This window comes from Triturus cristatus, chromosome 10 (assembly GCF_964204655.1).
Source record: "Triturus cristatus chromosome 10, aTriCri1.1, whole genome shotgun sequence".
NCBI classification, from domain to species: Eukaryota; Metazoa; Chordata; class Amphibia; order Caudata; family Salamandridae; genus Triturus; species Triturus cristatus.
Genome location: NC_140593.1, coordinates 277,291,702 through 277,307,287, shown reverse-complemented (window position 1 = coordinate 277,307,287; position 15,586 = coordinate 277,291,702). Strand labels below are relative to the sequence as shown.

At 43.6% G+C, this 15,586-nt stretch overlaps 1 protein-coding gene across 5 annotated transcripts in view; it reads left to right on the top strand.

Moving 5' to 3' along the window:
• The window catches only part of AKAP9 (A-kinase anchoring protein 9), a 1,384,828-nt gene that overhangs the window by 925,023 nt on the left and 444,219 nt on the right, over nt 1-15,586 (top strand). For all 5 annotated transcript variants that reach the window (XM_085631105.1, XM_085631108.1, XM_085631107.1 and 2 more), the window contains one exon: nt 2-234. In XM_085631105.1, the coding sequence (XP_085487231.1) occupies nt 2-234 (233 nt within the window). The remainder of the gene's footprint in view (nt 1; nt 235-15,586) is intronic.

Genomic DNA, 15,586 nt, shown 5'->3' with positions numbered 1-15,586 from the left:
GAATTGCTTGAAGAGACTGAAAAGCTAATGAAGGAGAAAATCGAGGTCCAGCGACAAGCGGAGAAAGAACATGAGGATCTACAGAAGCAGCTGAAAATCCTGGAATCTGACTTAGAGGAGCAAGTTAACCGGTACATTGAGTTGGAACAGGAAAGAAATGAGGACATTGCGGACTTAAGACAGAAGAATCAGGCCTTGGAGAAGCAGCTGGATAAAACACGAAGGTTTTTAGATGTAAGTGGACGAAAAGAGGGGCTGAAATATTTTTGTTGTCTGTTACGTGGCATCTGATGATCTACCCATGCTCTATTTTTTTGCATCTTGATAATTATGAAGTGTGAGTATATGATTATGTTGGAGGAATATGTATTACTGACTTGTATAAACCTCATCGTTCCTTAGCACCATCTATAGCTAAGATTCGAGCATGCAAAAAAATGCAGAGCAGAATTGGGAGGGTAGTGGGTTGTTTTTCACGATTGTCTCAGTTTACTGTAGTTTAGCTCAACTCAGAACTTTATTTGGAGAAAATAGCATATTTGAGCAAAGTAGAGGGCAAAGCTACAGCTTGCTCAGTAATGAATCTATATGTGATTAAATTTAGTTTGTGCAACCACAGAGTTTTCTGCCCTGCCCTTGGTCTGTTCAGCAAAACATGAGTTCTTAACCTAAACACTGACCAATAGATGATGTGTATTTGCCCTCTAAGACCATGCAACGTGAGTTTATTTTAACCCCTTCGATGCTCATGACGGAACGGTTCCGTCATGAGCATCGGTTGAGCTGTGCTCATGACGGAACCGTTCCGTCATGGCCCCGCCCGCGCTCGAACCCTTCAGCACCGCGGGGGAATCCGCGCAGCGCTGAAGGGGTTAAGCTCCAGCAGTAATTGTAGAGCTTGCACATGGCAACAGTATTTTGTTGTTATCTGTTATTGTTTGCCTTTTAGAATGTTAATTTAGAAACTAAATTAATACCTTCAGTCAGATTTAAATATATGGGTTACTCTCATGCACTCTACTGTGGTATGTCTGTTTTTTAACATTTTTATATTAAGTAGCTCTGGGGCAAAAGTTAAATGTTTGTCCTGAGGATATTACTACTAGTTATACAGGAGCTCACATACACTGCAAAGGAATTGAATTGGATGTAAGCATTGTGGTAGGGATAGCGCTTTGTCCTGAAAGGATTAATCAATTTAAAGCCATTCATGTTCAGCTATGCTGTGCACAATTGAGGATCCATAGGGTCTTATATATTGTCTTGCATTCCCAGATATATCTGTAAATTGTCTAGTAATGTTGATTGTGAGCCCAAATAAAATGGATCAAAAGTATATGTATATAAAGTATATGTACGTTTTAGGAAGTTAGAGTGGGGCACAATTGAGATGGGTTGCACTTTTAGAAAGAAAACTACCAGTAGTTCCTCAGAGAGAGAAGAGGGGTGGAGGTGAATCGGTGATTGAGCCTAAGAGGACTACATGTACACTATGTGTAAAGTGGGTAATCCTTTCGTTGGATTTTAATGCCCTCACACACCCTTTCAGGTGTCATGCTTCATCATCTGGGCTGCTCCTCGTCGGGCCGGCGGTGCAATGCCTAACGGGCTCCCTAAAAAAGGGGCACTTTATCGGAGTTCTTTTAATCCAACAGCCGTCAGGTGAAGTGCGGGTGTGTGGGCCTGGTTATTGTAGATACAAAAAGTGAGTTAAAACAGGGTCGAAAGTACCAGTGTGGAAAATCAATTTATTCTAAAGGTCTCCTTCCCTGATTAAAAAGGTGTATGTAGCACTAAGTAGAGTGTAATGTCTCTAGTTGTAGTGCATGGGATTGGTGGTCAACATGTTTCTCGCAATGAGCACGTGCGCTCGCGATTCGTCAGGACCTATCTACAATAGTAAGAGGGGACTATCTATAATATAATGGTCTCCTAGTCACAGTGAGTCATGTGAACAAAAAACTTGTTTCTAAAATACCTGTAAAGGTCTGGTGCTACCTGTAGAAAAAACGATACATTAAATAGATCATTGTTGAGACATATAGCCACAAGTATCAGGAAATATAAATCAAAAAAGGCTTGCAAGGTGATTCATCTCCAACGTAGTTAAAATGCAACAGTGGTGACTGCTGGTGCTTGAGCGTCAACAACTGCTCCTAAAAAGTGGTTACCAACAAGGTGAACTATAGTGGCTAAACACCTATGTGGGACATTAAAAAATAATCAAGGCGGCAGAAAACATCAGTAAACTCACCCTATTCAGTAGGACTGTAGACCACAACAGGGCTCGGTGGACTCAGCGTGCGGCGAAGGACCTCTAAAAGTAGGTCTGAACTACAAGGTGATAGCGAGTTTAAACAATGTAAAAAATCACAATTTATACATTTGGGGACATATGGCACTGTCAAGCTCTAGGCATTTGCTGACTGGATGACCCCACGGACAGGCTATACTCCCAAGGGATGTGGGTTGAAATTACATGTGATTGTGGGCTGTCTACTCATGCAGCAGGGGTTTAATATATGTCAGTGGGGGCCCAATCATATACCACGAGTTCCTTACTTAAGGACCCAGTAATTGTACAATTGCATTTAACGATGGGGAATTGTTCAGAGCATCGCTATTTCACCCGATGCATCCAACCGGGTGTCAGCGGGAGAGCCGATAGCTCGCGCTGCTGTTAGAAGAGTGTTACAAGCGCTCGGGGAGAAGCTAAGGTATTTAACCGTCCGGAAAATATGAAGGCACGGACTCCGTATATTAATACTTACATCTGCCCCGCTCACGCTCAGTCTCTGGACCTACCCGAGCCACCGAGTCTGGGAGGTGGCGACCAGGACGCTGGGTGAAGCTTAAATGCATCCGGTCATATCACGTGACAAGGTCACATGATCGGAACTAAAACTCGTTCGAGTAGCGCGGGGTTTATTTTTCTTCAGCTGGGATTATGTCTCAATAAAATATTGATGCGCAGTTTAATCAGTATTTGGATCCCAAAAAACAGTGGATGTGTGTAAAATCCTTTCCATGAAGGAAAGAAGGACAACATTGTCGGCCATCTTGGTTTGGGAAGCGAGATGTCGATAATGTTATCTGCATAGTGTCAAATGAGCGCAGAGAGGAGGTAGGATGCACAGACAACCTCAGTAGTATGTAATAACGGGTTGTGGTTGATAATGTGAACCTTGGCATGCACTAAAAGGCGTATTCATTACAGCAATTGTTTTAGATCTTAAGCCTAAGTGAAGATCAAGGCAGAAGAGTGAACTAGTTGCCAAGAGTATACCACGTTAGAGCTTAAGGGCTCCCCAGGGGATATCATCATTAAGCCCAATAACATTCGAAGACAGACGGTGTATCCATCTCTGTTCCTTCTTAAAGAGACTGTGTTGTGACAATTGGGGGTTGGTTTCTAGAATCAGCCATTTAACAGAGTCTGGGGAATGTTGTTTCTCTAGAAAATGGGCACTGATCTTTGTGTTCTGTTTTTTGCACCGAAAATTGCTGCGATGTTCAGAGATTCGCAATTTTATTGGTCTAGTCGTCATCCCTATGTAGTACAAATTGCAGCGACATGTAAGGAGATAAATGCAATTACTGGTGTTGCAGTTGGTATGCGACCTCAATTCCCAAGTAAAAGTAGTATTAAGGGTGACGATTTTATGTACAGACGTGAATGTACAGGCAGTACACATACCACACGGGAAATGTCCTTTAACTGCAGGCAGTTGCCAGAGTGTGTTCTGAGTGGCTTTGATTTTGGGTCTGGGTCTGGTTTGTATTACCAAATCTTTGATGTTTTTGGTGCGTCTGTATGCAAATCTAGGTGGTTCAAGGTTCATTTTCCCAGTATTGAGAATGTTCCAGTGTTTCTTTAGAACCTTAACTACTCGGTTGGTGTTGGGTGTGAAGGTTGTGACACAGGTAAGGATATCAGAAACAGCAGTGGTGTTCTCTCTGGGTTCCAAAAGGGCTTCTCTGTTGTTATTACGTGCCCGTTTTTTGGATTTGGTGATACTTTGTAGCGGGTATTGTCTTTCTCTCAATTTATGGGAAAGGATTTCTGCTTCACTTTTGAAAGTATCGATGGTGCTACAGTTTCGTCTCAATCTAAGAAACTGCCCGAAGGGCAAATTCTCCTTGAGAGCTCTCGGGTGGTGACTGGTAAAGTGCAGCAGGCTATTGCGATCAGTACTCTTCTTGTAAAGAGTCGTGGAAAGGATGCCCTCGGTCAACATAATGGTTAAGTCAAGGAAAGCGATCTCCGAGGGGGACGCTGTGATGGTGAAGTTAAGGTGGGGATTCAACTGATTGAGCCATGTATAAAATATTTCGTAGCTCCCAGAATCTCCTGACCAAAAAATCAAAATATCATCTATGAATCGTCTCCATAGTAGAATGTTTTGGCGGTATGGATTCGTATCACAGAAGATATGTAACCCCTCAAACCAGGCCATGTACAAACAGGCTAGACTCGGAGCAAAGGTACTTCCCATGGAAGTACCTTGAGTCTGGTGATATAATTGGCCTTTAAACTCGAAGAAGTTTTCTGTCAGGGCTAAGGTGGCACATTCAATGATGAAGGACACTGGGGTGGGCGATTCCCAAGGTTCACCTCCAAGTACTTCCTCAATCACTTCGAGAGTTGCCCTTTGTGGAATGTTAGTATATAGGGCTTCCACGTCTAGAGTGATGAGGAAGTTGACGTTGTGGGTATCCTCTGTTTGGTCAAGTAGGCGTAGAACATCCGTCGTGTCCTGTATGTAAGAGGGCGTGCGTTTCACTAAAGGTTGCAGGAAATGATCGCAAAATTGCGACAAGGGTTCTAGAATTGAGTTAATGCCCGATACTATGGGGCGTCCAGGTACTGGTGTGACCCCCTTATGAATCTTTGGTAGAACATAAAAATAGGGGGTCCTTGGTTCTTTTTGGATTAAGAAGGAAGCCTCCTTCTCACTTAACCAACCGTTGCTCTCTGCGGAGTCGACCAAACCAGTAATTGTAGTTTTTAGACGTTGAGTGGGGTTGTTCGGAATTGGTGTATAGTACTTCCTATTACCCAATTGACGCAAACACTCGTTGTCATAATCAGTGGTTGCCATTATAACAGTGGCCCCACCTTTGTCGGCCTGTTTGATGGTAATAGATGGGTCGTCCGCCAACGTTGTGATAGCAAGCCTCTCTGTTCTGCTGAGGTTATTGAAATGCTTGTGTGTAGGAATGGTTTTAATATCCTTAAGTACTGCCTGCTCATAAGTGAGTACTTCATTTGGTATCATCCCTGAGTGGGGAGTAAAGGTGGAAGGGTTACGTAAACCTGAATCATTGTCCGATATATAATCTTTGCCCTCAAAGAAAAATTTCAACCTGATCTTGCGGAAGAATTGATGTAATTCGCAAGTTTGGTTGAAAGGGTCTACCCTGGGGGTAGGGACAAATCCCAGTCCTTTCTGTTGGACGCTGTCCTCTGTGGCTGTCAATTGTCTGGAGGACAAATTGACAACTAAGTTTGTTTCCTGGTGTGACTCCTGGTTTCCACTCCCCGTTGTGGGGGTTCTTCCCATTGTACTCTTTTCTCTTGTGGGGCCCCTCTTCTTCGCCCTCGCCCTCTGCCCCAACCTCTGCCTAAAAAAGGTGTGGGCTGGATCATGCCCTGAGGTGCAAATTGTGGTAAACCTTGAGGGCCAAATTGAGGGGGGCCTTGTGTGTACATAGGGTATTGCCAGAAGGCTGGTCCCTGATAAGGTGTGGGTGGAAAGTAATTGTATCCACGTCTACCTTTCTTCCCTCTAGCCTGATTAGGTCTCATATTCTCAGTGCTAGAGTCACTGTTGGTGGAAGATCCTCTCCTTGAGGAGTCAGAATCAATGTCTGATGAGTAGTTGGTATTGGGCGGGACATAATCTGCTTTAAGGTAAGGGTAGACTTTTTCCTTATCAAAGCGTTTGATGTCTTTTTGGAGCTTTGTTACTTTCTGTTTCATTAAGTATTCTCTATGTTCGGCTATCTCATTGTTGATCTCAGTTAGTTTCGATTTATACTGGGAGCCAGGGTTGTTTTGTTTGAGATTACTTTCCATCGTCTGAATACGTATAAGTAACTCATCTGCCAATCTCTTCGCAGTGTTCACTATCAGAATGAGTAGGTCCCTGGTACACTTCCACGATATCTGAGACCATTCGACTTTAAATCGCCCATCTTCCCAGAAGATTCTGGGAAAATTCTTCACTACAAGGCCATTAGGAGAGATATTGGCCCTGAAGTACTCCGTCATAAGGGCACCATGTAGTGTAATGCGTACCCATTCTCTTTTTAGATCCGAGAGTGATTGCCATTCAGCTGATTGGCTGCCAGTGGCCAATTCTTGGTCGAGGCCCAGAATAGACGGGGTCCGGAGAATTTCTGCTGCTTGATCATCCCCATAACTCAAACCCTGTCCCTCCATGGATGGAAGGGTTGGATAGGAGACTGGGGTGTAAAAACCGTTACAAAATGGGTAACCGTACTGCTTTCCCAAAAAGAAGAGGGAAAGATTAGATAAGTCGGGGGATAGAACCAATCTCACCCACCAATAAGAGAATCCCACGGGGGTTTAAGCCGTGCAGAACGTAGGTACCAATGAAGGAGGGATCAGAGGGGCGTTTTCCGCTCACAAGGAGTGAGTGGGAGGTCCAGACTGGTAAAGTGCCCCGGCAATGAGACTTTTAGAAAGAAAACTACCAGTAGTTCCTCAGAGAGAGAAGAGGGGTGGAGGTGAATCGGTGATTGAGCCTAAGAGGACTACATGTACACTATGTGTAAAGTGGGTAATCCTTTCGTTGGATTTTAATGCCCTCACACACCCTTTCAGGTGTCATGCTTCATCATCTGGGCTGCTCCTCGTCGGGCCGGCGGTGCAATGCCTAACGGGCTCCCTAAAAAAGGGGCACTTTATCGGAGTTCTTTTAATCCAACAGCCGTCAGGTGAAGTGCGGGTGTGTGGGCCTGGTTATTGTAGATACAAAAAGTGAGTTAAAACAGGGTCGAAAGTACCAGTGTGGAAAATCAATTTATTCTAAAGGTCTCCTTCCCTGATTAAAAAGGTGTATGTAGCACTAAGTAGAGTGTAATGTCTCTAGTTGTAGTGCATGGGATTGGTGGTCAACATGTTTCTCGCAATGAGCACGTGCGCTCGCGATTCGTCAGGACCTATCTACAATAGTAAGAGGGGACTATCTATAATATAATGGTCTCCTAGTCACAGTGAGTCATGTGAACAAAAAACTTGTTTCTAAAATACCTGTAAAGGTCTGGTGCTACCTGTAGAAAAAACGATACATTAAATAGATCATTGTTGAGACATATAGCCACAAGTATCAGGAAATATAAATCAAAAAAGGCTTGCAAGGTGATTCATCTCCAACGTAGTTAAAATGCAACAGTGGTGACTGCTGGTGCTTGAGCGTCAACAACTGCTCCTAAAAAGTGGTGTACCAACAAGGTGAACTATAGTGGCTAAACACCTATGTGGGACATTAAAAAACAATCAAGGCGGCAGAAAACATCAGTAAACTCACCCTTCGGGCAGTTTCTTAGATTGAGACGAAACTGTAGCACCATCGATACTTTCAAAAGTGAAGCAGAAATCCTTTCCCATAAATTGAGAGAAAGACAATACCCGCTACAAAGTATCACCAAATCCAAAAAACGGGCACGTAATAACAACAGAGAAGCCCTTTTGGAACCCAGAGAGAACACCACTGCTGTTTCTGATATCCTTACCTGTGTCACAACCTTCACACCCAACACCAACCGAGTAGTTAAGGTTCTAAAGAAACACTGGAACATTCTCAATACTGGGAAAATGAACCTTGAACCACCTAGATTTGCATACAGACGCACCAAAAACATCAAAGATTTGGTAATACAAACCAGACCCAGACCCAAAATCAAAGCCACTCAGAACACACTCTGGCAACTGCCTGCAGTTAAAGGACATTTCCCGTGTGGTATGTGTACTGCCTGTACATTCACGTCTGTACATAAAATCGTCACCCTTAATACTACTTTTACTTGGGAATTGAGGTCGCATACCAACTGCAACACCAGTAATTGCATTTATCTCCTTACATGTCCCTGCAATTTGTACTACATAGGGATGACGACTAGACCAATAAAATTGCGAATCTCTGAACATCGCAGCAATTTTCGGTGCAAAAAACAGAACACAAAGATCAGTGCCCATTTTCTAGAGAAACAACATTCCCCAGACTCTGTTAAATGGCTGATTCTAGAAACCAACCCCCAATTGTCACAACACAGTCTCTTTAAGAAGGAACAGAGATGGATACACCGTCTGTCTTCGAATGTTATTGGGCTTAATGATGATATCCCCTGGGGAGCCCTTAAGCTCTAACGTGGTATACTCTTGGCAACTAGTTCACTCTTCTGCCTTGATCTTCACTTAGGCTTAAGATCTAAAACAATTGCTGTAATGAATACGCCTTTTAGTGCATGCCAAGGTTCACATTATCAACCACAACCCATTATTACATACTACTGAGGTTGTCTGTGCATCCTACCTCCTCTCTGCGCTCATTTGACACTATGCAGATAACATTATCGACATCTCGCTTCCCAAACCAAGATGGCCGACAATGTTGTCCTTCTTTCCTTCATGGAAAGGATTTTACACACATCCACTGTTTTTTGGGATCCAAATACTGATTAAACTGCGCATCAATATTTTATTGAGACATAATCCCAGCTGAAGAAAAATAAACCCGGCGCTACTCGAACGAGTTTTAGTTCCGATCATGTGACCTTGTCACGTGATATGACCGGATGCATTTAAGCTTCACCCAGCGTCCTGGTCGCCACCTCCCAGACTCGGTGGCTCGGGTAGGTCCAGAGACTGAGCGTGAGCGGGGCAGATGTAAGTATTAATATACGGAGTCCGTGCCTTCATATTTTCCAGACGGTTAAATACCTTAGCTTCTCCCCGAGCGCTTGTAACACTCTTCTAACAGCAGCGCGAGCTATCGGCTCTCCCGCTGACACCCGGTTGGATGCATCGGGTGAAATAGCGATGCTCTGAACAATTCCCCATCGTTAAATGCAATTGTACAATTACTGGGTCCTTAAGTAAGGAACTCGTGGTATATGATTGGGCCCCCACTGACATATATTAAACCCCTGCTGCATGAGTAGACAGCCCACAATCACATGTAATTTCAACCCACATCCCTTGGGAGTATAGCCTGTCCGTGGGGTCATCCAGTCAGCAAATGCCTAGAGCTTGACAGTGCCATATGTCCCCAAATGTATAAATTGTGATTTTTTACATTGTTTAAACTCGCTATCACCTTGTAGTTCAGACCTACTTTTAGAGGTCCTTCGCCGCACGCTGAGTCCACCGAGCCCTGTTGTGGTCTACAGTCCTACTGAATAGGGTGAGTTTACTGATGTTTTCTGCCGCCTTGATTGTTTTTTAATGTCCCACATAGGTGTTTAGCCACTATAGTTCACCTTGTTGGTACACCACTTTTTAGGAGCAGTTGTTGACGCTCAAGCACCAGCAGTCACCACTGTTGCATTTTAACTACGTTGGAGATGAATCACCTTGCAAGCCTTTTTTGATTTATATTTCCTGATACTTGTGGCTATATGTCTCAACAATGATCTATTTAATGTATCGTTTTTTCTACAGGTAGCACCAGACCTTTACAGGTATTTTAGAAACAAGTTTTTTGTTCACATGACTCACTGTGACTAGGAGACCATTATATTATAGATAGTCCCCTCTTACTATTGTAGATAGGTCCTGACGAATCGCGAGCGCACGTGCTCATTGCGAGAAACATGTTGACCACCAATCCCATGCACTACAACTAGAGACATTACACTCTACTTAGTGCTACATACACCTTTTTAATCAGGGAAGGAGACCTTTAGAATAAATTGATTTTCCACACTGGTACTTTCGACCCTGTTTTAACTCACTTTTTGTATCTACAATAACCAGGCCCACACACCCGCACTTCACCTGACGGCTGTTGGATTAAAAGAACTCCGATAAAGTGCCCCTTTTTTAGGGAGCCCGTTAGGCATTGCACCGCCGGCCCGACGAGGAGCAGCCCAGATGATGAAGCATGACACCTGAAAGGGTGTGTGAGGGCATTAAAATCCAACGAAAGGATTACCCACTTTACACATAGTGTACATGTAGTCCTCTTAGGCTCAATCACCGATTCACCTCCACCCCTCTTCTCTCTCTGAGGAACTACTGGTAGTTTTCTTTCTAAAAGTCTCATTGCCGGGGCACTTTACCAGTCTGGACCTCCCACTCACTCCTTGTGAGCGGAAAACGCCCCTCTGATCCCTCCTTCATTGGTACCTCCTTGCACAGTAATTATACATGTTATTTTCCTAATTAAAATCTTTCTATGACCCTTATGATTTATCCTGACTCCAATACAGCGTTGGTCCCAGTAGGGAAGCTGCTCTCTCTAATAGATCAGCTCAAAATCTGGATAGGTGTAAACCTTAAGTTGGACAACACACACAGAATAAGTGAGTTTACAAATAGCTATCGCTGTCTCTGAGATCAAGAGAATTGTTTTTTAGTATCTTTAGTTTTGGCAGGAAAGCAAAATATAAATCAAGTAATTAATTCCTTGTTTCTGGTGACATAGTTTTAATGAGCCACAGTGCTTTGTATGTTGAATCCTACCAGAGTTTCTTCTGATGAGAATATGTGTTGCAGATTACATTATTTTAATACACAGTGAGAACAGATAGATCCATCAAATTGAAGAATATATACTTAAATTGAAATACTTGGATGGTACACTAAAATGACTCTACACCAAAATCTACTACTGTCATGCTGTCTATAGCTGCAATATAAATGAACAATCATCCCTTTTATTTACAAGTTAAAGTCATGGACCCTTGAAAAATATTTATTTTGGCTAAGTAGCAAGCAAACAGCAAAGCCAGGTGGCAGAACTAGAATGAAATAAAATAATCCCATTTTACGGGTCTATATTCCACCTGTTGAGACACTTATTTGTTTTCCTTGAGTCCCCCTTACTAATTTGAGGAATACAGGATTAATCCTGCAATTGACGTTGTAAATGATAAAAACACATCCAGTAAACAGTTTGTTCTACTTTGGTAGGAAATGTAAGTTTCTCTTATGTTATTGGACTAACTATAGACCTTTGATTTCAAAGCAGACATCCACTATGTGCTGTGTATAGTTAAATATATATTATTGCCAAAGGTGGCTGTTTTTATGGGCAATGCATCAATTTAAAAATATTCATTCAATATATGAACTTTTTAAATGTGGAAAGCGTTTTAACAGATAGGTGTAATTCATGCAGGTAGGTTTCTTCATTGGTTGATCTGTAGACAAATCTACCTACCCCAAAATAAGTTTTGGGCAGCTGTTTGTTTTCTAGCTTTGGGCTGGATGTATATTTCAACTAGAAACAGACAGAGAAGACTTTTGGCCGAAGTATTTGGAATGTCCAACTGTGAATGAACAAACCATTTGTCTCCCTTCTTCATTTTTCTCCAATCAGGCAGGTGGCAGGGTTAAGCTTACTCTCTGCCCTTACACTGTAGTATGTGGCGGGTATTAAATAAATGTTGAATGCTTTTCATTTGAAGTCATGCCACAGAGATAGGTACTTTCCAGGTGGTGAATGACTGCTCACCAACCACGCACCACTCCTTCTTATTTAGCTAAGGCTTAACACTGAGTCATATAAGGTAGCACTCTCGGAGATCTGACAGTGAACATATTAAAACTCTTTGTTAGAAAAGGGGTCTCTAGTTGGCAGTGGCTTGCACCCTGCCCAAGTAGGGACCATTCTTTCTAGTCAGGATAAGGGAGTTACACACTCCTGCTCAGCTTCTAGGTAGCTTGGCATGAGCAGACAGGCTTATCTTAGAAGTAATGTGCAAAGCATTTATACATAACACATACACAGTGAAAATACTACAAATAGACACCACACCAGTTGAAAAAAATAAAGTATCTTTATCTAAACCAAACAAGACCAAAGCAACGAAAGTCCAACGTACACAACTCAAAATATGACTTTCAAAAGGTTGTAGGCAAGCCCCCTCTAAACTCCACATCTCTAGCTGTTCCCAATTGAAAGTTGCACATGTAAAATGTTAAAAGGCAGCTCCAATGATAGCCTATGGAAGAACTAGTCCTTGCAATAGTGAAAACCGAAATACACAGTATTTCACTATCAGGACATGTAAAACACACCAGTACATGTCCTACCTTTCACATACACTGCACCCTGCCCATGGGGTACCTTGAATATACCTTAGTGGTGCCTTACGTGTAAGAAAAGGGAAGGTTAGGGCCTGGCAAGTGGGTGCACTTGCCAGGTCGATATGGCAGTGGAAACTGCACTCCCAGACATTGCAGTGGACTGAGTCCCATTTGAAATGCTACATGGGTGGGTGGCACAACCCGTGCTGTAGGCCCACTAGTGCATTTGATTTACAGGCCCTTGGCAGACACAGTGCACTTTACTAGGGAATAACAAAGTAAAGCAAATAGGCCAATCATGGTAACCAATCATAATCACAATTTAAACAGAGAGCATATGCCCTTTAGCACTGGTCATGCACTTAATCCTAAGTCCAACAAAAACAGGCTAGAAAAAATATGAGACAAAAGTGAAAGCTGTCCTAAGTCTTACTTTGCCCTAGGTGTCCTGGTAAGGGAATGTCATGTGCAAGGGTGAGCAGGAAGCCTCTAAACTTCTGGGGTATTACCAACCGCCTGGTGGCACCAGGCTTGGGGTCTCTACCCTCTGAGTATGGGACCAACTGACATTCTCAGCAGCCTCAGGAGCAGCCTGCTGTGTGAGGGGTTCATGAGAGGGGCAGGTTTGCTGCTCCAATCTCAAGTCTGCTCTGGAAGGGCCCCCTGACCTCAAGAACTCAACCTGATCAGGTTCAAGCTCATCTGGGGCAGTACCTTCACAGAGGTTAAGATCATCTCCCTGAAGAGACTGATCCTCACTCTGAGTCTGGGGGGAAGCCACCTCTTTACCCCTCCAGCTCCTTCTCTAGGAAGGCACTTGGTCCATTGTGCGTGGATCCAGGGTCTCTTCAGTGGAAAGCCGTTTTGCTTGTGACCTGGTCACAGCAAACATACTTGCAGTGATGCCCAACATTTCTGCATGAGTCCTGAACTCAGCTTCAGCCCTGGTCGAAGTTTCCAAATCATTGTCCAACAAGCAATCTACAGGTAGGTCTGTAGATACCACAACCCTTTTAGGTTCAGTTACCCCTCCCCAGCTTAGATTCACAACTGCCAAGGAATGGTCAGTCCTGACATTGCTAGCATTGGTCACTTGGTACACTTGTCCAAGAATGATCTGGTCAGGAGACACAAGATTCTCTGTCACCATAGTGACACTGGCACCTGTGTTCCTGTAGGACATGGCCTCTTTCCCATTATCAAAGGCTGTTGCCTGTACCGGCCCAAGTTAGTGGGACTCACCAGTAAGGTGGCAAGATCTATGCCACCATTAAAGATTAGAACAGCTTCAGCTGGAGTTCTGACTAAGTCAGAACCCAAGGTTATCCCCACTAATCCCTTGTTTCATGTACTACCACTTGTACTTGTGCTAGGAGGGGCAGTTGCCTTAGGGGCAGTGGTGGTAGTAGTTGTCTCCTTGGCTTTTGGACGTAGCACCAAGGTTTCTTCTTGCCTTTCTTGGATGATTGTGACCCCCTCAGATGCAGATTTTTGGGGCCCTTGTGAAGACTCTTTTTTATATTTGCCCTTGTCTCCACTCTTATCCTGGGATTTTGAAGAATTCTGTTTCTTCTGGTCACCACCATTGCTCTGATTTTTCTGCTTAACTCTGGTTCTGACCCATTTATCTGCCTTCTTTCACGATTCTTGGGGAGAGGTCAGATCTGAGTCTACTAGGTATTGATGCAAAAGCTGGTTCTGACAATTATTAAGGATCTGCTCCCTCATAATCAAATTGTACAGTCCTTCATAGTCATGCACTTTGCTGCCAAGTAACCAACCTTCCAGAGCCTTAATGGCACTATCCACAAAATCTACCCTGGGTTTTTGCCTTTTGGGTATCCCTGAACTTAATCCTGTATTGATCAGTGGTTACGCCGAACCTATCAATGAGAGCACTCGTCAAAGCTGTGTAATTATCAGCAGCCTCTTCTCTAACAGTGAGGAGCTTATCTCTACCTTTGTCAGCAAAGGAGAGCCACAAGATAGCTGCCCACTGCTCTTGAGGGACCCTCTGAATGTTACAGGCCCTTTCTAAAGCAGTTATCCATTTGTGGATGTCCTCCCCAACATGGTAGGGAGGGGCAATCTTGTTCAGGTTCCTATGTTCAAAGGAATGTTGCTTAGGTCTAGGGACACTGTTGCTGCCACCATGGGACTCTAGTCCCAATTTCTTCCCTGCTGCCTGGACTTCTAGGGACTCTCTGTCAAGGGCCAACTGCTCTTGCCTGAGCCTAAGCCTAACTTTCTCAAGCTCAAGAAGTTGGTAACCCCTATCCAAAGAGTTCCCCCTTTTACTAGAAATTGAGGTCCCTACTGGATCTCCTGATGCATTGGATTCTGCAGAGGGGGATCTAGACCTCCTTGGTCTACTCGGCACTTTCCAGGAGGAACAAAGGGGGCTTCCTCAAGGCCACTTCTGTATCCTCTGGGAGTTCTAAGTTCTCCAGGTGGGAGCCATCAAGCTCCTCCTGATCAAGGTTAGAGTCAAGGTCAAAGAGGGGCTGCCCTCCTGGCCTAACCTCATGCCATTTCCTAACCACTCTTTCCTGTTCATCTCACCCACTAGTTTTCCAGAGGTAATCTAACTGTAACACCTCAAGGAGGCGTTGAGTGTTGACTCCTTTTCCCGTCTTCAACTTTCTGGATGCACACAGTGCTTTCAGTTCTTGGAACGAAAGTTCACTATATCAAGCAGTCAGAGAGCCACTGGCATCTCCTTAAGTAGACATACTAAGTGTGGTGAGGTGTTGCACCTACCTAACCTAGTGGAAACTAAACTCTCCGAGGTTGGAGAAAGGGTGGGCTAGACCCTTAACTATCCAACCCCAAGTTCAGTAGAACTTACTATTCTAAGCATGTATTATATGTGCCTAGTGTTAGTGATAATTTTTCATTTAATCAACACAAAGATGTATCTGGTCAAATAATGCAGGCTTGAATCCCAACTGCTGCACACCAATGTGAGAAGCTGGCCTGGAATATGATGTACACTTATGTAAGTGGACCCCTTGCACCAGTCCAGACTACCCTTATGGTGATTTAAGCGGTCTTAGACAACCTTAGAGCAGCCTTCAGGCTAAGTCCAGAAGGAGTGTAAACAGCAAGCGGCTTGTTTCACCAGAATTCAATCTCATAGTATAGATTAAGTGAAAAATAATCTCTCAAGGTATTTATAAAAATATGTATTTATTATATAATACTCTCTAACACATACAAATATCTCCTACCCGGAGATATGCACAATGAACGCAATAATTTCCAAAGAAATCACATTGGGCCCCAGGGGGAACCAAACCATATACT